This window comes from Leopardus geoffroyi, chromosome E2 (assembly GCF_018350155.1).
Source record: "Leopardus geoffroyi isolate Oge1 chromosome E2, O.geoffroyi_Oge1_pat1.0, whole genome shotgun sequence".
Lineage (NCBI taxonomy): Eukaryota > Metazoa > Chordata > Mammalia > Carnivora > Felidae > Leopardus > Leopardus geoffroyi.
The window spans coordinates 13,882,297-13,905,166 of NC_059335.1; the positions used below are offsets into that span (position 1 = coordinate 13,882,297).

At 44.6% G+C, this 22,870-nt stretch overlaps 1 protein-coding gene and 1 long non-coding RNA gene across 5 annotated transcripts in view; one reads left to right on the forward strand and one right to left on the reverse strand.

The window, feature by feature from the left end:
- The window catches only part of LOC123578914, a 37,906-nt gene extending 17,773 nt beyond the window's left edge, over positions 1-20,133 (reverse strand). For 2 of the 3 annotated variants that reach the window (XR_006702564.1, XR_006702562.1), the window contains exons 1-2: positions 20,016-20,117; positions 5,740-5,830 (exon numbers count right to left, since the gene is read on the reverse strand). This is a non-coding gene — a long non-coding RNA (uncharacterized LOC123578914). Of the gene's footprint in view, positions 1-5,739; positions 5,831-13,547; positions 13,615-20,015 lie in introns of all 3 variants that reach the window. The other variant, XR_006702563.1, reaches the window with a different exon arrangement.
- LOC123578912 (cytochrome P450 2G1) lies at positions 1,445-11,898 on the forward strand. 2 transcript variants are annotated; one of them, XM_045442266.1, is made up of 9 exons: positions 1,445-1,858; positions 2,457-2,619; positions 4,132-4,281; positions 5,721-5,881; positions 6,132-6,308; positions 7,024-7,165; positions 8,630-8,817; positions 8,932-9,073; positions 11,427-11,898. In XM_045442266.1, exons 1-9 carry the CDS (start codon positions 1,679-1,681, stop codon positions 11,606-11,608), a joined length of 1,485 nt encoding a protein of 494 aa, XP_045298222.1. In that variant the 5' UTR covers positions 1,445-1,678; the 3' UTR covers positions 11,609-11,898. The 2 variants fall into 2 exon arrangements, with proteins under 2 accessions (XP_045298222.1, XP_045298223.1); XM_045442267.1 differs by lacking the exon at positions 2,457-2,619 and having other exon boundaries at positions 4,122-4,281.
- Positions 20,134-22,870: the final 2,737 nt, after the last annotated feature.

Sequence of the window (22,870 nt, forward strand, 5' to 3'; positions counted from 1 at the left end):
GAGGGGGCGCTAGCTCTCTAGGTTCCTCTTGTTTCTTCTTTCTTGGCCATGTTTCTCTTTCTCAGTCTCTAGGTCTGTCTCCTGAAGCTTCATTGTTGTTGTTTTTTTCTGATTGTCTCTCCTTCTCTCTGTTTCTTTGAATTTCCTTTGGTCTCTGTGTCTCCCTTGATACCTATAGTTGACTCATTCTCTGTCTCTCTCCGCTCTATTTTGATCTCACTCTGGTTCTGTTTCTCTGCACCTTTCTTTTCTCCTTTGTTTCTCTCCAGCCTTGGTCTCTATCTTGGCACAATCTGCCTGTCCATGCATTTCTCTGCAGTTAATTTTCCTCTTTAACTTGCTTGCACCGTTTAGTTCAAGTGTCTCTCCTCCTGGCTTCTTGCCTAGAGTGGGATGGTGAAGGGGGCTGTTCTAAGGACACTTTCTCTTTTCCTGTCTGAACAGAAAGACCAGACTCAACCACCACCATCACAGACAATTAATTAAAGGACTATTCCCGAATGGGTGTAAGTGTATGTGTGTGTCGGGAAGGAGATCAGAATGGAAGGGAGAAACCAAAACTGTGAGGGTCATAGGAGGCAGCCTAAAGCTAACTCTTACCCCACAAAAGACATCCTGGTGGCCTGTAGAAGATCCAAAAGGTGGTGCACTGGGAGTCACTCAGTTTTCACAGAATCCCCACCACTTCTCTTGGACACAGCATACCTCAGCCCAGCCAGCCAGGTCTTATTCCAAAACCTGCAGGTTCACTAAGGGATTTATTTTCCAAGTCTGAGAATCTGGACACATGAGAAGGGCATTTGATTTTGTTTAATAACATGTATAGGTAGGATATAATACCCAGGAATTTTGTTTCAGAACAGTAAAGAAGATTGGCAGGTATTTGGTACAAAAAGTGCTGAAAACCGTTTATTTAGATAGACAGCAATCAGTAGGCCATGTTTCTAGAGGTGGGGCTCAGAGGTGGCCTCTATATCTTAGACTTTGAAAATAAATGTGCACACACAGACACACACCAGCAAAGTCCTGCTAAATCAACCCAAGTAATCTTTGATTATTACCATTTAGCAATGGTAGCACTTTGAGTAGAAACAAGAGAACTTGTTGAATAAAACCCTTTCAACTGAGTTATTTCTTTTGCTATTCCAAATCTTCATCTTACTGTATTTTTTTTTAATTGATGAATTATGGTCTGGCAAAGAGAAAGGAGTCATCTTTGTTCTCTACCAAGACTTTCTAAGACAGTGTGGTTACCCTATTTTTGACAGATAGGGAAACTGAGGCCAAGAAGGTTAGGCGCCCTACCCAGTGAAGAAAAGGTGGAGCTGAAATTTGAACCCAGATTATCTGATTCCTAAACACAACAGCCTAAAAATGATGTTCAACTGCCTCCCATATCCTACCAGGACATGTTGAACTAGGTTGAGCTGGGGGACTGGAAATATAAAGAAAGAGGGATGGCCCCATTGGATTTCCCTGGGTGAATTCAATCCACCTTTATTCAGGTGGGTGATTATAGGTTATATAACCACCCTCCAGATAAAGCAATATCCTCTCTAATGGCATCCCTACCCGGAAAACTTGAATCTCAGGGTGTTCAGATTTCTGCACAGCTGATTTTCCAGAACATATTTAAGAAGGATCTGGTGCCCTGGACACAACCCTTCAACCTGGCACCATGGAGCTGGGAGGGGCCTTCACCATCTTTCTGGCACTCTCCTTGTCTTGCCTACTTATCCTCATTGCCTGGAAAAGGAGACACAAGGGGGGGAAGCTGCCCCCTGGTCCCACACCAATACCTTTCCTGGGGAACCTGTTGCAAGTCCGTACTGATGCCACTTTTCAGTCTTTCATGAAGGTAAGTCTGACTACTCCTCTCACAGAGCCAAAAGCAATGAATTCCATAGAAACATGTATAACCTTCTAATGTCCAAAACACAGACTCTTGGAAACATAGACTTCATAAACCTTAGAATACTGAAATTGCAGAATCTTAAACTCTTGGAAACACAGACTCCTGGCACACTGGAACTTAAGACTCTCACAATCTCAGGACTTTGGAATCACAGCACCTTACACCCTTGAACACAAGAACTCGTGCTCTCTGATGATCTTAGAACGTTGACACTCAGTATCATGAAATCTTAAGGTTCTAGAAATTAAGCATTGCAGATAGAGAAGCATAGATCTTGGAGCTTAGCTCACCCAGGTCCACCATTTTACAGATGAGGAAACTAAGGCTTATGGAGGTGTTGGGGGGGGGGTGTCTTACCCAGGATCACAGGATCCAAGGCATCTGTGCCTTTTTCTCAATAGTCCTTCCAAGCCCAAGACTCACTTTTATCTGTTATTCCCACATTTATGTTCCCTTGAAATTTCCACCCCTAAAGTCCTTGATTGGTTTATACTTGGTGCTCCAGATAGCTCCTTCCTCTTATATCTTCCTTCACTCCTAGCTCAGGGAGAAGTATGGCCCAGTCTTCACTGTGTACATGGGTCCACGGCCTGTAGTTGTTTTGTGTGGACATGAGGCAGTGAAGGAGGCCCTGGTAGACCGAGCTGATGAGTTCAGTGGCCGTGGAGAACTGGCTTCAATAGAGCGAAACTTCCAAGGTTATGGTAAGTAACAACAACAACAAAATGATTATACATTCCCTATGTCCCCAGTTCTTTGATAAGTGCTGTACATGAATTATTACATTGACTCCTTTGAGAGAATATTAATGTCTTGCTAATTTTGCAAATGAAGAAACTGAGGGTGAGAAAGGTTAGGTAATATTATATAGTAAGTGGTAGAACCATTTTGTTTTGAACCCAAGCCCTCTGATTCTTGCGTATCAGCCCCATTACTTTTGTTTTTAATGTGTATCCACTGAAGCCCTTATAGCCAAACTTCTTATTTCTCTATACATATACACACACTCAACCCTTAGGTCTCTGCCGCCTCCATTTAAGTAGATATCTTTTTAGTGTTATCTATACACCCATCTCTAACTGCCCACACCTTTCAATTCCAAGCTGTGTCATGCTCTTCTTTCCATACTTCCTTCTATCCATCCATCCACATACATCTCCTTCCATTTATCCACTTTTCCATTGATCCATACATCCACCAAAAAATCCATTTATTAATTAGCCTTTCTTATTCTTTCTTTCTTTATTTTTTTTAGAGAAGAGAGTTCATGAGCAAGAGAGAGGGGCAGAGGGGGAGAGAGGGTCTTAAGCAGCCTTCATACTCAGTGTGGAGCCCAACGGGGGGCTTGATCCCAAGACCCTGGGATCATAACCTGAGCTGAAATCAAGAGTCAGATGCTCAACCAACTAACCACCCAAGCATCTATACAAATATCTTTCTATCCAATTCATCTAGACATCTATGAATTAACTTTCCATTTACCCCTCTATCCATCATTCATCCATTCATTCATTAACCCTTCCATCATTCACTCATCTATTAATCTTTCCATCCTTATATCTTTCCAACCAATTATCCTCTTATCTCAAACTATCTATTATTAACTCTTTATTCATCCATTGAGTCTTTCTCCATTCATCAGTCATTCCAGTCAAAAGCTCTTCCTTCCATTCATTAATCCACTGAAATAATTCATTAAGTTTCCAAACATTAATTCGTCAATCCATGCACATCTAGCAATTTCTAAATGTTTCTTACTAGAAGGGAATTCCTTTTGTGTAGTTTACTGATGTACAGGTGTAAGCTTCTGTGTATATGCATGCTTATGTCTAGAGAATCCAAACGGTATGAGAAAATAGAAGTAGTCCCCCATTCCAGGATATTGTGTATGGCATTCTATCTGTACCTCCCTCCACATTCCTATGCATCCATCCAGTTATTTATCCTGTTCTGGGTTTTTATCCTGTAAGAAACTCTCTTTCAACTCCCCCAATCATTGCCAGCCTAATTTCCTTTCCCTCCATCTCAATCCTAGACTGTTTTTGAGGTCCTGTAGGGAGGGAACCATAGTCTCTCCATCAAGCCTAGGAAGTTGGGAGGGGCTTCCTTGAGAGCAGAGTCTAGAGCTTTCATAATTTATCCCAATCCTTGTGTATCACAGAGTTGGACACAGGAAGGGGAGGGGAGGCAGGAGGCTGACATTGAGATTCTGGCAGGTGTAGCTCTGGCTAATGGAGAACGATGGAGGATTCTCCGACGCTTCTCCCTGACAATTCTTCGGGACTTCGGGATGGGAAAACGGAGCATTGAGGAGCGGATCCAGGAGGAGGCTGGCTTCTTACTAGAAGAATTACGGAAGACCAAGGGTATGGAGGTCACAAGGGGCAGGGCTACAAGATGACTGAATGGTTATAGAGAGCGCAGTCATGAGAAGATGGGCCTTGGTGGGAGAAAGCTCTAGAATGGGAAAGGATGAAAAAGACTAAGGGTTCACTAAGATTTCCAGCCAGGTTCCATGTTAAAAGTTAACGTGAAAGACCCTTCAAGACCACTTGTGCAGAAGCTTTAATCAGTGGATCTCAAGAATTTTATGAGCTCCTGAAATCATATGCAGACTTTTACAATGTGTAAATTAGCACCTTTTTCTGGTGACAGGATCAAATTTAATTACATATATCTGTATACATATAACACATACATACAATTGTTATAAAAACATAACATAAATTTTTACCATCCTAACCATTCCTAAGTGTACTTTTCAGTGTTGAGTATATTTACATTGTTGTGAAACAGATCTTTAGAATTTTTTCATCTTGCAGATCTGAAACTCTTAAGCCCATTTGATTATATTTTTTAAGGAGTCTGATCGCTGCCCCAAAATAAGGTCTGGAACCAATGGGATTTGGAGAAGAAAAGACATAGAAGCTAAGAACTACAGAGATGAATAGATAAGAGATAGATAAATTTCTCAAAATCAGAGATTTTTCTTCTGGGTCTCATGGATGCTAAACAGTCTACATAAAGGCTTTGAACATTCATGTACCCCCAGAAATTATTTGTATTTGTGTTGGAGAAATTGTCCCCCAATCCAGCATCCTGTTTTATTTTTCAAATTTTTTTAAATTATTTTTTAATGTTTATTTTTGAGAGAAAGAGAGAGAGTATGAACAGGGAGGGGCAGAGAGAGAGGGAGACACAGAATCAGAAGCAGGCTCCAGGCTTTGAGCTGTCAGCACAGAGCCCGATGTGGAACTCAAACCCACGAGCAGTGAGACCATGACCTGAGCTGAAGTCAGATGTTTGACTGAGCCACCCAGGCACCCCCAGAATCCTATTTTAAATGGTGCAGCTGAGGCCAAGGGAAAATTTTTCTTAATAGCTCAAATGGAGTCATTGATAGAGATACACAGAATTCAGCCATCCTTTTTTCCCATAATGTGTCCCATACCACAACTTCTTTCCCAAATCTGTGACTGTACAGCACAAACACAATTAATTAAATACTAATGCCAAAAGGTGATGATTAAACTCCACTAGCATTTTCTGAGTACTTACTACATGCAGGGACTGTGCTAAGCATTTCACATGGATAATTATATTGAAGCCTCAGGTTTAGTGGTTACTAAACCAATTTGCAGACTGGGAAATCTAGACTCAAAATACAAAAAAACAAAACAAAACAAATGAAGTAACTAATACGTGCTATGAACCAGTGGAGTCAAGACTCATATCTGTGACTGAATGATTCCCCATCCCATGCTCCTAATCACTGCCTCTAACATAGACAATTTCTATCACCCAGGTTCCCCCATTGAACCCACCTTCTTCCTGAGCCGCACTGTCTCAAATGTCATCAGTTCTGTCGTCTTTGGAAGCCGCTTTGACTATGAAGACAAGCAGTTCCTGAAGCTGCTGCAGATGATCAATGAGAGTTTCATTGAGATGAGCACACCCTGGGCCCAGGTGCCCACCAGCCACCTCCCTGCCCACCCCCAATCTCAGTTAACTAAGCATCTGCCTATACCTCGCTTAATCCTCCCCACAGCCCAGGGAGGCAAGTATCAATATGCCCTGAGTCTCCAAGAAGCAAATGGACTCACCCAATCCTCAGACCCAGTGCTGGATGTTCAGCCTGACTATCTGGCTCCAGACTCAGCCTATGCTGACCCCAGGTGCCCATTGTTGACAAACCCTCTTTGCCTATTCCCTACAGCTATATGACATGTATTCTGGAGTCATGCAATATTTGCCAGGAAGACACAATCGCATCTACTACTTGATAGAGGAGCTCAAGGACTTCATTGCCTCGAGGGTCAAGATCAACGAAGTATCTCTTGACCCACAAAACCCTCGGGACTTCATTGACTGCTTCCTCATCAAGATGCACCAGGTACTTCTTCCCTTTTCCCCAATCATTTCCTCTCATTATCTTTAGCCTATAAACTGCAACTTTAACCTATAAACGTGTTATAGACAAAAGAGAAAGTATTGTTTCACCTGGTTGACTTTTATTTATGGATGAGATATAGAAACTGTAAAAGCATACATAAACTCTTACACCTTTAAAATAAACTCTGAATCTAAAAATTTTAGGAGCAATGAAACTTAAAACCTGATCCCTTTTAAATCATTTATGATTACAACTACCAGAGACTTACAAATACAGAAAACCAGTCCTTACAATCTTAGAATTTGGGAAGCTTAGACCATAAGTCTTTAAGCATGAGTTTAAACTTAAAAGTCTTCAATATGTAGAAATTTAACTTCTGTATCACAGAGTCTTAGAATTTTAGAAACATATATATTTTTTATTATACAAACCTCAGCACTTGGAAGTTTACAATTATATAGCTTAATGTCCTAGAACTTTCAAATCTCTACTTTTTTCACCTCCTGTTCCCCTCACTGTCCACTCCAACCGCACTGGCCTCCTCCTTGCTATTTCTCTAACACACCAGGCGCCCTCTTGCCCCAGGAACTTTGCTTTGGCTATTTCCTCTCCCAGATACCCACTTAGTTTACCCATCAGTTGTGTTTTCACAAAGGGAGAAAAGAAGAAGATAAAGACAGTAGGTAATTCGATTTCCTATCCCTCTCGTTTTCAGGATAAAAATAATCCCCACACGGAGTTCAATCTCAAGAACTTGGTCCTCACCACTCTCAACCTCTTCTTTGCGGGCACAGAGACTGTGAGCTCTACACTACGTTATGGATTGCTGCTAATGATGAAGCATCCTGAGGTGGAAGGTGAGGGTCCACTTGAACTGCTTACCTGGTGACTCCCACTCCCAACGGAGAAGAAGACGTACACTCGATACTTTATAACCCCATAGCTTTACACTCTTCACACTTCAGAATCTCGGGATATGGAATCTCACAATCTCTGGCTTGGAAGGCCATTTAATTGAATCTTCTACTTGGTGCCTATGTTAGTTTCCTATGGCTGTCATAATAAATTAACAAAAACTATTATCTTACAGTGCTGGAGTTCAGAAGTTCACACACGTTTTCACTGGGCCAAACCAAGGTAGAATCAGATTCCTTGCTTTTTTCAGCTCTGAGAGGTGTATTTCTTGCATTCCTGGGATCATGACCCTTCCTCCATCTTCAAAGTCAGTAGCATAGCATCTTCAGATCTCTCTGCCTCAGTTGTCATATCTTCTTCTCTGACTCTGACCCTTCTGCTTCCCTCTTATATGGACACTTGTGATTATATTTAGGGCCAACCTGAATAATCCAGGATAATCACCACATCTCAAGATCCTTAACTTAATGAGGTCTTCAAAGTCTTTTTTGTCCTATATGGTAACATGCATGGGTTCCAGGGATTAGGAGGTAGATATATTTGATGGACATTATTTAGCTGACTATAGTGCCAGAATCAGACAGACTCCATCTCCAACAAATTGCAATCTGGTCTGGTTGGGTAATTCTAGTGATGAGGAACTTATTCCTTGCTTAAGGAAAACCCCTAATTTTGGCCTCTCTCCCTTCTAATGCAGTTCAAAACAAGCCAAAAAATTTTTTTCCTCATTATAGATGATGGGAGAGATTAACTTGATTCCACTCAAACTTTTCTAGTCTCTCCTCCATTGTCCTAGTCATGTTTTACTAATCTAAATCATCACATATTTAATGGACACCTGCTATGTGCTAGGTGCTGTTCTAGTTACTTGCATACTGGATTTTATGTAAATTTTACCACTCTGTGAACTTGGACCATCACACCCATTTGGAAGATGAAGAAACAGGCTCAGAAGGTAAAGCCATTTGCCTCAAGGTCACTCATCCAGGAGGTGCAGGGAGGGGTAACTGCACCAATAGTGTTCTTAATTCCTGTTACATAATTACTGTCACTTGCTTCCATCTTATCCTCGTTATGTATTGTACTTTTTTCCCAGTCTGTCAAAAGTCTGTGTATGAAAGCCTATCTGGGATGGGGACACTGCCCTGCTCGTTCGTGCTTTCAAGATAAATACCAAACATCCCAGTGGACACTCAAGACTCCAGGCTGTGTGCCTCCCAATGGTCTGACGAGTATTTATTAACCCCACCAATGTGTCAGGTGTTAAGAATAAAGGGGCAATGCAAACACGCATGGTTGGCTCCCTCAGGGTCCACAGGTATTAAAGATACAAACCCATAGCCTAGCCTTGGCTTTTAGAAACACGCCCTGTGTCCTTGTCTGCTTTGTTTTCTGGCCCCTTCTAGCCAAGATCCATGAAGAGATTGACCAGGTGATTGGACCACACCGAATCCCAAGTGTGGATGACCGAGCCAAGATGCCCTACACAGACGCTGTGATCCATGAGATACAGAGACTGACAGATATCGTACCCATGGGTGTCCCCCATAATGTCATCCGGGACACTCATTTCCGAGGCTACCTTCTGCCCAAGGTGGAGTTGGGTTCATTGTTACCCTTTCTTCCTCTACCCCACCTGTCTCTCCCCCTGGTAACCCGCTCCCATCCTCCAACACTGATTTCTCATAACTTTCCATTTTCATCCCAGGGCACCGATGTGTTCCCTCTACTTGGCTCTGTCCTCAAAGACCCCAAATACTTCCGCAACCCAGATGCCTTCTATCCCCAACACTTCCTGGATGAGCAGGGCCACTTCAAGAAGAATGAAGCCTTTGTACCTTTTTCCTCTGGTAGGTTTCTATGGCCTGAGTTCACCCCAGGAACATGCTAGATGTGCCCCCCCAACCATTGGTCTGTATTTGACATTCAAGTCTGAATGGAAGTTGAATGTTATTTCCCAGAATCCCAGAATCTTGGAATCATAGGATATTAGAAGCATTGACTCTGATAATTAGAAAAGGAGTAGCACTAAACAGAGGTCAGCAAACTCTTTTTGTTAAGGATGGAATAGAAAATATTTTAGTTTTTACCAGCCATATTGTATCTGTCTGAACTATACAGTCTGAACTAGTCAACTGCCCCACTGTCCTGCAGAAGTGATCATGGACAGTACAAAAATGCATGAGAAAGTCTGTGATGCCAAAAACCTTTATTTATGAAATTTGAATAGACATAGAAATTTAAATTTCATTGAATTCACATGTCACAGAATGTTACCTTTCTTTTGATTGTTTTCAACCATTTAAAATGTGAAAATCATTCTTAATTTTCTTAAAGTATATTTTTTAAATTTTTTAATGTTTATTTATTTTTGAGAGGCAGAGAGTGACAGAGCATGAGCATGGGTGGGGCAGAGAGAGAGGGACACACAGAATCCAAAGCAGGCTCCAGACTCTGAGCTGTCAGCACAGAGCCTGATGCAGGGCTCGAACTCACGAGCTGCAAGATCATGACCTGAGCCAAAGTCAGACGCTTAACTGACTGAGCCACCCAGGTGCCCCTGCATTCTTAGTTTTCTTAAAGAACAAATATTCAGTTGAGTGAATTTGAATATATAATTGGATTTATTAAGTGATTTGTAGAAATGGAAGGTCTTTATAGGAAGGAGGGTGGCCAAGAAGTTATTAGCAAAGGAAAAGAAAGGATTGTTTCAGGCAAGGTCACCTTCCCCTAGGGGAAAAGCAGGGGGCCTTATTAGATGAATTACCTCATTTTCCTTTGGGGGACAGAGAGGGTACATGTGACAGCTCACCTCATTGGAGTTGATCAAACAATTCCTAACTGGTTAAGACTCCATTTCGGGAAGGGAGGTTGAAACTGCCATTAGGTTAGATATTGAGCCTGGTTTGATGACTTGGCCTAACATAAGTGATTCCATTTTGGGCCTGTGGTTTTCTTTTTAATAGTTTACAGGCAGTACAAAAATAGGCAGCAGGTGGTTTTGCCTAATGAACAGTAGCTTGTGACCCATGACATACTAGCTTAGAATAGTATTTTAAGTATAAACCACATTGAACCTGGAGTCAGTGCTGTGGTTAGGAAAGAGGACCTCACCCCACCATTTACAAATGGTAGAATCATGGGGCACCTGGGTGGTTCAGTTGGTTGAGCTTCTGACTCTGCATTTTGGCTCAGGTCATGATCCCAGGGTCATAGGATATAGCCCAGCCACTGGCTCTGCACTGAAGGTAGAGCCTGCTTAAGAGCCCCCCCATCCCGCTCTCCCCTCTACCTTTCCCCAGCTTATGGTTGTGTTCTCTCCCTAAAAAAAAAAATAATCTCATAGTTCTCATAATCTCATAGTTCGTGAGTTCAAGCCCCACACTGGGCTCTGTGCTGACAGCTCAGAGCCTGGAGCCTGCTTGGGATTCTGTGCCTCCCTCTCTCTCTCCCCCTCCCCTGCTCACTTGCACGTGCTCTCTTTCTCTCTCAAAAATTAAAAAGAAAAATCTTTATTTTTTATTTTTATTATTAAAAAAAATTTTTTTTAACGTTTATTTTTTTGGGGACAGAGAGAGACAGAGCATGAACGGGGGAGGGGCAGAGAGAGAGGGAGACACAGAATGGGAAACAGGCTCCAGGCTCTGAGCCATCAGCCCAGAGCCTGACGCGAGGCTCGAACTCACGGACCGCGAGATCGTGACCTGGCTGAAGTCGGACGCTCAACCGACTGCGCCACCCAGGCGCCCCAAAAGAAAAATCTTTAAAATGGAGATTCATTTCTCCAAACTATTGGAAGAGTGACCAACAAGTAGTAAGCACTCTTTAAGTGTGAGCTTTCTTTTCAAAATTTTTTTTCCTCACTAGTATCTGGCACTTAGTAGCCATTTGATAAAGCTTTGAGAAATTGAAATGCACAGAATCTTCAAATTCAAGGATTTTTTAGAACCATTCCATCTTGGGATCTGGTGGAATCAAACCATCAGAGAAGTAGCTGCCACGTGTTGAGCCCCCCTATAAATGGCAAATCCAAGCTGAGCACTCTCTGTAAGAGTCTTTATAATAACCCCACAAAGTAGGTATTATCATGACCCCAGGGATGCTGAGCAGGGTCAGAAGGGTGATGGAGCCAGAAAGCTCCCCACACCCTTATCATCCCAGTGCAGATATGAGCCGACTTCTCGCCCTCCCCTGTGCCCACAGGAAAGCGCATCTGCCTGGGCGAGGCCATGGCCCGCATGGAACTCTTTCTCTACTTCACCTCCATCCTTCAGAACTTCTCTTTACACCCGCTGGTGCCGCCCGATGACATAGATATCACACCCAGGGTCTCGGGCTTTGGCAACATCCCTCCGACCTATGAGCTCTGCCTCAAAGCCCGCTGAGCGCCCCCTATTGGGCGCGAAAGGAACCGTGGGAGAACACAGCTCTTTCCACCGGTACAGGTGCACCACCTCATCTCTAAATTCTCCCAACAGCTCTAAGAGAAGGTACTATTCCTACCGTCATGGCTCTGCAGGTCAGTGAGGGTCACCTGCAAATATTGAGCTGTGTATCGGTTGCATCCAGTAGAAAAGCAATGCGCTGTCCCAGATTTCAGCAACAACCTGGAGTATTTGCCTTCTCACGTTCCCCTCCACCCACACTTCCCATCTCCACCAAATTCTTGCTGTAGATTCTATGTCTTCATGTGTAGGTGTGCACTGATAGTGACCCAAATGTAGTTCACCAATCTTCTCCCTGATTATCATCTCCCACATAAAATAAAATAAAATAAAATAAAATAAAATAAAATAAATGCAGCCAGAGTATCAAGACTGTTGTGTGTAGCAGGCTTCTTGTGTGTTGTGTGTGCTATCACTGTAGGACTTCGAAAACAACTTAAAATGACATTTTAGACATCCCTGTTATTCTTTTAATGTTTATTTCTTTATTTTTGAGAGGCAGGCGGGGTAGAAGGAAGGAGAGGAGCAAAGAGAGAGGGAGAGAGAGGATCCCAAGCAAGATCCGCACTATCATCGCAGAGCCGGACCCGGGGCTTGATCCAACAGTGAGATCATGACCTGAGCTGAAATCAAGAGTTGGAGGCTTAACTGATTGAGCCACCCAGGGGCCCTCAAGACATCCCTGTTACTAATTATCCTTCTTAGCAGTCAACCACCAGGGATTTCCCACTTGATGGTCCACCCCCTTAATACTCCATCTTCAACCGTCTTGCTGGCTCCTTGACCCCACCTCCATCAATCTTCTCTCCCTCTAAACCTGCCTTCCTGGTCTAGAAGGAACTTCTTACACAAGTCCCAGTTCCAAATTCTCCTCATTCCATTTTGATGAATAGTTCAGCCACCCTGACTTCTATTATTCTATTTCCAAACTCCATCAACATGCTTGCTGGATGAAAGCTTTCCCTCATATTTCATTTTACTCAACCAATGTTTATTGAATATGCAACATGTGCCAGTACCTTCTTCAGGTACTTGGGATCCATCAGTGAACAAAACACACCCACACTCCTGTCCTGGTGGAGTTTCATTCTAGTGGGAGAGATAGACAATGAAGAATAAACATAACCAATGAGTAAATGATACAGCATGTTAGAACAGCACAGATTCCAAGTTTGGGATTATAATCAGGCCAGGGTAGGTCTCACAAGGTGTTGGAGGAGCAAGTTATGCAGGTATCTGGGAATAAGTGTTTCTGGCAAGGAGATTAAAAACAGCAGAGTGGTAAGGTGGGAGGCTGTGCATGTGTGTTCTAGAATCCGCAAAGAGACTGTAGTTGGAGTGGAGGAGGGAGGGAGGGAGTAGGGGTAAATGGGAAGAGGGCAGGGCATGAAAAGGCCAGATTGTGTGGAGCCTCATGGACCTCAATAAGGACCTGGGCTTTTAGTCTGAGTGAGATAATGGTTCCTGGTGAGCATAGGGTGGCATACACTGACTTTTTTTTTGGTAATCTTTAAAAATGTTTATTTATTTTTGAGAAAAAGAGAGAGATTTCTTAAATAATTTATTACTTATTTATTATTATTACTTATGAAGTCAAATTCTTTCTATTTTTTGTGATTTGTCTAATTATCTCTAGTTTTAGAAACATCTTCTCACTGGAGCACCTGGGTGACTCAGTCAGTTAAGTGCCTGACTCTTGATTTCAGCTCAGGTCATGATCTCGCGACATCAGGCTCTGTGCACTGATCGTGGAACCTGCTTGGGATTCTCTCTATCCCTCTCCTTCTCTGCCCTTCCTCTGCTCTCTCTCTCTCTCTCTCAAAAAATAAATAAACTAATGAAAATTTTTCAAAAAAAGAAACGTCTTCTCTGTACATACCTTTCGACCCAACAATTATACTTCAGAAAAGCATGCAGAGATGGAAACACAGGGATGTTTATTTCAACTGTGTTTAGAAAGACAAAAATAAGATAAATAATCCACATGTGCATTGTCTAGCAGAGCAGCATGCATTGGTTATCAATCCCAAGAGAGCAGAACCACCATGCACTGGTTACCAATCCCAGGAGAGGACACCAACTACGTGGAGGGTAGGAAAAATCATCACCATGACAACCACCAGAAATAGAAATCCAAACACTTTTGCCCACCGCATCTTGGTATCAGAGTTGCCAAGGAAAATACAGCATAGTCAAGTACTGGATGGAACAATGATGAATTGACATTGAGAAGAGATGGCAAGATCAGCTTTAATAGTGCCTATTCGTCCCCCATAGTCTTTTCTAGCAGTGATACAGGGCAATTCAGCTCTAGTGCACCTCTCTTTTGCCACATGGAAGGACCTTGTCCCCATCCCATGGGAACAGACATAGCACTGGCATTGGTCAGGTGCTATATGATACACATGCTTAAGCAGAACAAAGGGGTACTCACTGAGCTTAAACATGGAAAGAGAGGGTGGCTCAGTCAGTTAAATGTCCGACTTCGGCTCAGGTCATGATCTTGTAGTTCATGAGTTTGAGCCCCACGTCAGGCTCTGTGCTGACAGCTCAGAGCCTGGAGCCTGCTTCGGATTCTGTGTCTCCCTCTCTCTGCCCCTCCCCTGTTCATGCTCTGTCTCTCTCTGTCTCTCAAAAATAAATAAACATTAAAATTTTTTTTTTTTTCATTTTAAACTTCCAGTGTTTCTCTCTAGCCCCTGACATCTTTCTGCCCATCTCCTTGGGATTAGCAGAAAAAGCCATAATGCAGAGAGGGATAAAATGTTGACGTTTTGGGGCACCTGGGTAACTCAGTCAATTAAGTGTCTCACTCTTGATTTCAGCTCAGGTCATGATCTCACGATTCATGAGATTGAGCCCTGAGTTGGGCTCTGTGCTGACAGCATGGAGCCTGCTTGGGATTCTCTCTCTCCCTCACTCTCTGCCCCTCCCCCACTTGCACATGCTCTCTCTCTTTCTCTCTCTCTTTCAAAGTAAATAAATAAACTTTAAAAAATGTTGACCTTGCTAATTCTGAAATTACAGGAAGTGCAAACTACTTTGTGTGCATTTCCCCAAGATTTTAAAATCCCCTCTCTCTGACTTACCTTAACAGCAAGGCTGACTCAGAGTTGAAATCTGGTCAGAAATTGTGGAAATTCTCAAATGCAGGCCAACTCCGAAAGGTGTCCCAAAAGACCAAACTCCTTAAAAGAGCCCAAAGCCATGCTCTCAAAACCGAGTGTGAACTTCATGTAAGGATTAAAGTGTATGTATCACTAGCTATTGAAGCTGTATGTGAACTGATTTCACTCAAACCAGCCTGTTGTTCCTCTTACTATTTCCAATGCCTGCCTGGTAGACTACCATATGGTCTAGTGATTAAAAGATGGAGTCCTAGGGGCGCCTGGGTGGCGCAGTCGGTTAAGCGTCCGACTTCAACCAGGTCACGATCTCGCGGTCTGTGAGTTCGAGCCCCGTGTCGGGCTCTGGGCTGATGGCTCAGAGCCTGGATGCTGTTTCCGACTCTGTGTCTCCCTCTCTCTCTGCCCCTCCCCCGTTCATGCTCTGTCTCTCTCTGTCCCAAAAATAAATAAACGTTGAAAAAAAAAAAAAGTAAAATAAATAAATAAATAAATAAATAAATAAAAATAAAAGATGGAGTCCTTTGAACAGGCAGACTTGATTCCTTAGCTCTGCAACTTCTGAGTTGGTGATCTCAGCTTCTTCACTTGAAAGCTGTAAAGAATAACATAACCTGGCGCACCCAGGTGGCTCAGTCAGTTAAGCATCTGACTTCAGCTCAGGTCATGATCTCACGGCTTGTGAGTTCAAGCCCTACGTCCGGCTCTATGCTGACAACTCAGAGCCTGGAGCCTGCTTTGGATTCTGTCTCCCTCTCTCTCTGCCCCTCCCCTGCTCATGCTCTGTGTGTGTGTGTCTCAAAAATAAATAAACATTAAAAAATTAAAAAAAGAGTAACATACCCTATCTCACAGAGCTGTTGCTAAAATCTCACTTAGCATAGCTCTCGCATGGCATTTGATAATCATTAGCTATAGTAATAAATACGGCCATTATTATTATCTGCTGGCTTGTTATAACACCATTTATTTCCTTCCTGCTTCCATGACCCTTTCCCCAAGTGGGTTTCTGAGCAGAATGTCTTTGACCTAAATTCCTGGACACATTTAGAATGTAACCACACAGGGTCAGAGGCTGGACCGTTTGCTTGACCGCTATATCCTCAACCACTGAAACAACGCCTGGCACATAGTCGGTGTCCTATTAATATTTGCTTCATACATAAACTGCTTGTCCAAATTTTCTGTCCATTTCCCAATCTTACTCAAAACAGGCTCTCCTCTCAAGAGCACAGCTTTCCCTAACACTCTCTCCAATGAAGGTGACACATTTGACAACCTCTGATGAGCCTCACAGTCAGAAGGTAGGTCAATACCTCTTGCTTCTCAAAACCACAGACATCTTTGAACATGGACATAATAGGTGCTTCTAAATCTCCTCAGATAAATTCCAACATTATGAACATGCCAGGCTCAATCTCCATCAATTGCCTTTTCTCTTGAGTATGGTCATATATTCCTGTATCTTCCTATGCCCATATATTTTGGATTTTATCCTGGATATGACAAGTAATATACTATAAAGACTCTGGATTCTCTAATGTTCTACTGAAGAATATTAATCTCTTTCGTTTTGTTTCAGGGAGCAGTTAACTTGACTGAACTCAAATGCACAGCTCTGAAATCTCTTTTAAGTTCTTTTAACCTCACCTGCCACCTCGGGGAGTTTCCGAGCACCTAAGCACTTCAACAAACAGTCAGACATGTGGGCAGAGTTTTTACAGATTTGGGGCTCCCCAACTCCAGCTCTCACCTTTTGGAGACCCTATCACCGCTGCCACCAGGCTCTGTAGTCACTCTGCATTCTGTCCTCTAATCCTTCAACTCAGAAAACTTAACAAAGCTTCTGCCTGGGTTCCAGCCATCCTCAAGGCACTGTCCCCACCTGCCTCAGGCCAAAAGCTTTAATCACTGGAAATTCCTTTCTTTTGACCCCATTCAGTATCTGCCTGCTTTGATCCACTCTCCAGTGATGTCAGGGAATCATTTGTTGTTGTTGTTGTTGTTGTTGTTGTTGTTGTTGTTGTTTCTGCTGCTGCTGCTGTTTTTAACATTTTATTTGGAGTTGATGGCTGTTATTTTCAGGATGCTTGATCCAGTAGGAGCTATTCGACCATGACCAGAGTCAGAAACTCCCCACAGCACCTCTAGAGTATAGCCCTCCACCCTCTTAGGAAAACCCTTTCCTTTTTTTGAATCTGTCTCCTTTGGCCCTGTCTTCTCTCAAACCTTCTCCCTCTCTCTCCTCCAAAAGCAGCCCTGTTCCTGCAAGAAGGCATGAGAGTGGCCTTTGGCAAGAGCTGTCCCAGCAACCAGACAGAAAGCACCTTGACTTTCTCCTTCTCCTTGGCCTTCCCTTGATGCCATTTCAGCCACACTCCCGCAGCCCACCCTGATCCTGGCCGCCATCTGAAACCTGAACACAAACACTTCAGTCTCTGATCAAACACCTTGTTCTACGCATTCTCCCCTTCACTGTGTGACACTGGTTACCCAGCCTTTGGTTAATGTCCCAAAGAAGCAAACACAGCTGAAGGTCAAGCCTCCCTCCTATTGAAAGACCGGTTTTACTTTTATTTCCTTTTGAACATTTGAAATCTTTTAGGCTTACAAGGAAGTTTTCAAACCACAGGATTATCAGCAACAGTTTGCTGATGTCTCATAAAGAAAAAAGGCGGGGCTTGGCAGCCCAGAGTGGGGTTAAGAGCATGAAATCTAGAGTCAGCCAAAGGCCAGGCCCAGGCTCTACCCTGATCATCCGTGGAGCCCCAAACAACTCATTTCCACTTCTTTGGGCCTTACTTAACTCATCTGCAAACTGGGCATGATAAACCCAACCTCACAGGCTTGTAGTGAGGACTTGAATAAGATGCCCATGAAGAGCTTCACAGGGTAAGATCATAGGCTATGGAATGCTATCATTGTCAGCAGTACTAGCATTTAGATTTAAACCAAGAAGGGGCACCTGGTGGCCCAATCTGTTAAGTGTCTGACTTTGGCTCAGGACATGATCTCTCAGTTCATGAATTTGAGCTCCATGTTGGGCTCTGTGCTGACAGCTCGGCCCTAGAGCCTGCTTCGGATTCTGTGTCTCCCTCTCTGTTTGCCGCCCCCCCCCCCCCACCGCCCCGACACATACCTCATGCTCTGTCTCTCTCTCTCTGTCTCTCAAAAACAAACATTAAAAAGATAAATTTAAACCAAGAAGGCTTACCTAAAATTCTCATTTGGAAATGCTTTGAAACTAGTGAGAGGTGGTTCATTGCTCACCTCTGTGAATGTAGTAAATTGTAGTAAATGCTATGAACTGTTTTCATTAAAAGGGTTAATTTTTTAGATAAGTATTTTCTTGATTTATTTACTTACATATATGCATATACATGTATACATATACATATATACACATACATATAAGTGTATATACGCATGTATGTATATGTATAAATGTATACATACATATAAACTTTACACCCAGTGTGGGGCTTGAAATCACAACCCCAAGATCAAGAGCCATACGCTGTACTGACTGAAAGAGCCGAGGTGCCCCTTTACTTCAATTAAACAAAAAATCTCATTTGGGACAGGGTCATAGATTTCAGGCACACTTGTGACCATGAGCCAGCTTTTTCTGGAGTTTGGGTCAGGCTGGGGGTAGAGGACAGAAAGTTGATTGATGAGGATGGCAGAGGGAGCAGGGGTGTAGCGGTCACAGATGTCTGCTCTGTCCCACCATCTCACATGGCCAAGCCTGGCTTGTGAGGCTCTCTCTGCCCTGCCCTCCTCCCCTCCCCCACCTGTGAGCTCATCCTGCAAGACCCAGTTCAAACGACACCGCCTCTAGGAAGCACTCCCAATCCTCAACCCCAAGTAGTAAATTATCACAAATAATTATTAATGAATACTAATGGGATCATTGAAGACTTTGGTTTATCCGGATCTGCTCTCTCACCAGTCAGAGAAATCCCTAGAAGCAGGGATTGTGCCTGGTTCCCCAATGTGTCTCCTGCCTCAAACCGGCTCCTGATCTGTGTCCCCAGACCAATACATGGCACTCCCACCTACCCCCACACTGGGCTCTACCCCACCTTACCCCACACAACCACCGCATAACCAAGGAAGAATTCGTTTGTCCTTCCATATCTTTCTCCAGCCCATGCCTCCTCCCCATGCTCATGGCCCTGTCCTCTGTCACCTGGAGCCTATAGAAGCTACTTCTATGTCTCTCCATCTGTAGTCTCAGCTTCTCCAAAAATCTGAACAATCCCTCTGAAACACAAATTTAACCATCTTCTTCCCCTGCCTACACCCCTTCTGGGGCTCCCCATCATCTTAGGACACGGTCCAGCTCCCCACCAAGTCACATAAGGTCCAGCAGGTCTGACCCCTGCTCATGGCTACAGCCTCATCAGTGCGCAGGGCCCCAGATCCTTCCACCCTAACAGCACCCGACCATGCTCCACTGCCTTGGCACTTGGATTCCTCTGCCCAGAATTCTCCCTCCCTACTCTCCCTATCCTGCCCTGAAAAATCCCTACTTTGCCCTCAGGTGACTCAGCCTGAGTTGACAAGGTTGAAACAGGTACCACTTCTGGGCCCCTACAGACACCTGTGCCACCCAATCCTGCCCTGACCCTTCTGTCTGTCTCCCCCAACCTTGCCCTGACTCCTCTGTCTCCCCCATCCCCACCGTGACTCCTCTGTCTGTGACTTCTCACCCCAGCCCTGTGTGTTCTGAGCTTCACTGACTTGTAGCTGCTCTGTCTCCCTTGTGGCATGACAGCTTCATGAGGGTGGGGCACAGTCTGTCTTGGTCACCTTAGTGTCCTCAGCATCCCTCAGCACAGGCGTCATGGAGTGGTGGCTTGATTGAGCACTGGTTGGATGACTGTCTGGAAATATTTTAATATGTTTTTAAAATGTTTATTCATTTTTGAGAGACAGAGAGAGAGAGAATGAGTGGGGGAGGAGCAGAGAGAGGGGGAGACACAGAATGGGAAGCAGGCCCCAGGCTCTGAGCTGTCAGCAGAGTCTGACATGAGGCTGGAACCCACGAACAGCGAGAACATGAACTGAGACCAAGTTGGACACTTAACCGACTGAGCCACGCAAGCACCCCTGGATGACTGTCTTAAAAGTGTTGAATGGCTCAGGAGCCTGGGGGAGACTATGGGAGAGAATTTTCTGAGTGGATATTTGAGTTCATGCAATAGGAGTTGACCCACCTCAGAATGCTCTCAGGACACATGCGTCCGATGCAGGCTTTTTCTGCTGACTGTAACCCTTGAAACCTGAGCAAGGCAATACCCTGAAAAATAAGGGAATCAGCTGGTATTTAGAGAAGGGAGACAGAGCCGGGTCAGCATTGTTTGAATGCAAACACAGACAGGCACAAGCAGATCTCAGACATGTGTACACAACATGACCCACGTGCCTACACACTGTGCCCGAATACACACACACGTGTCCATCCACATGCCCATACCCAGTCACCAGTAGTACGTGCACATACATCATTAACACACAGTCAGGCATGAGGGTGCACACACAGACATATGTGTAGACATCCCTTAACAGGCATACCCCAAAGCATGTACTCAGTTACCCATAGACAGAAAAGGGCTGGTGTGCATTCAGGCACACTGGTCTGCACACACACCCAAGGTCAATGTCGTATTATCAGCCCCAGGGGGGAAGGCTCAGCTGTGCCAAGGAAGGAAAGGCAGGCAGGTTCCCACAAGGCTTTCTCTCCCTTCCTCTTTTCCCAAAGAAGAAGTAATCAGAACTTTAGACCAGAAAAGATGAAACCCAGAAGGGGATTTAGAGAACCCCTTACTCATGTCCTTCATTCTGTGGAGTAATAGGAACAGCTACCATTCGTTGGCACTTACTGCCATGTATTTCACACGCATGAACCCATGACTCCTCTGAAAATAGGCTAAGAGGTGGGTCCTGTTATTGGCCCCATGAGACTCAGAGAGGTGAGGTGACCTGTTCAAGGTCCCACAACAAAGAAGGGACAAGGGATTCCAATCCAGAGCTTAATCATACTCTTAATTGTTAATATAGGCTTGGTTGGCTTTAGGGAAACTGATACCTGCCAAGCCTGTACTAATACCCCTCCCTTCATTAAAACCAAAAACATTCTCTGCCAAGGCACACACACACATACAATAAAACAAACCAACAAAAAAAGCACAACTCAACAAACAACATTCCTCTTTCTGCTTTGTTCTCTGCCCCTTGTTCCCTCCCCCATAGGACTCTGGCTCAGGGGCCTAGAGCAACATACTAGTACTGAGAGTGCCAACCTCATGCACCTGCACTCCTCTAAGGTTAGGGCTAGCATCTGAGCAGGGGGTCCAGCTATCAGATGCTGCCTTGTGCCCATCGGGGCCCCTCTCAGGCCCACTGAAGACCAGTCCAGCACCCACATGGTGCTCATGTCAGAGTCTGCTGGGACCAACCCCAGAGCTGCATGATGCCACCCTGAAGCCACCCCCATGGCCACCTGGGCCTGCTCTCAGACCCTCCTGGCACCAGACATGGCTCTGTTAACGATCTCCTGATATCAAGTTCAGGGCCAACCTGTTTTCAATCCTAGACACTAGGATTGAAAACAGAGCCTGCCACTGTATCTCTGCGTCCAACACTGATGCTAGTCTCCACACCACCCATTGCTAAACTTGGTCTCCACTTGGCCTTCAGGGTGGGCTAGGCCAGTCAATGGAGGAAGGAATGGACAGGGTTCAAATCCCAGCTCCCTACCTGCCACCCCACCTGTGACTTCCAGCAGGTAGGGAGGCTTGTTCTTCTGAAAGCAAAATGAGGATGCTAGGACAGAGCCCTACTGCCAGAAGGATTCCATGAGATCACAGTTTGCACACTGCCTCTTCATAGTTAGTGGTCACCAAAGGGGAGCACCCTCTTGTTAAGGAAGAAGGTCACCAAGGAGAGGACAGCAGGACCACCATCTGTCCTCACACCCACTTTCAGCATCCAGGGCCCGGCTCTCTCCTGACTCAGGAGTTTTCCCAAACCTCTCCTGCTGTCATTCCCTTTGCCTGCTGCCGACCACTCTGCCCAATCCCCAATCACCCCTAGGGTACCTCACACACTCTCTCATCCCCCACCTTCTCTTCTCCAGTGCTCCCCTTCTACTGGCAGGGAACCCCAGCCCCAGAAAGGGGGAGTAAGCGTACAGTTCAGAGACACAGGGGCCCTTGCCCACCCTCTGTTGTCTGTCCTCAGTCTTCTCACTTACGAAATGGGAAACATCAGTATTGCTACTAGTACCAACAACCATGGAAATGATGAACCTAGCAAGCTCCCCTAGGGACTGGGTAGGACCGGTGTGGCTCTCTGTAAATTACACCCCTTAAGACAGTTGGGACTTTTTTGACAACATATTGGTGGAGGTCATTACTTATTTCCAAGTCCTGCCCAGTCCCTCTGCCACTGAGACCATGAGTTACTCTTCTTTCCTAAGGAAAGTTCTACTTGAATGTGGCTCTGGACTTCTACCCCTTTCCCAACCACAGACAGGCCATGACACTGATTCTGACCTTGCTCTGAGGTTCCAGTGAGGATTCTGGGCACCAGAGGTGACACTGTGTCCAAAGCAAAAGCAGGTCAAAGCCTGGGGCAGGTGCTTGCTCTTGATCCCTCTGGATTCCTGTATACTTCTCCCAGGAACCTCTATCACAGCCAGGGGTCACTCCAAGACCCCCAAATTCACTCCCTGGAGTTTCCCCTCCTGAGAAAGACTTTTCATCATACATCCCTCCTCAGCAAGAAACCCCAAATCTTCAGCCACACATTCTGTCTCACTGCAACACCCTTAAACCCAGATCTTTGGATTCTTTTCTCCCAAGATGCCCTAACCCATAACTTTTGGGTCACTTCTCACTCTGACCTCAAATCCAAAGCTTCAGAATCTGAAACCAAATATTCCAAAATCCGGAGGTTCCTAATTTTTCTACTGCTTTACCCAAGTCTACAGCTCTGGGGTGGCCCCTCCTGAGGGGCAACAACATTCTGCCTTAGGGACCCCTCCCTATTGATCTCCCTGGGGTCACTT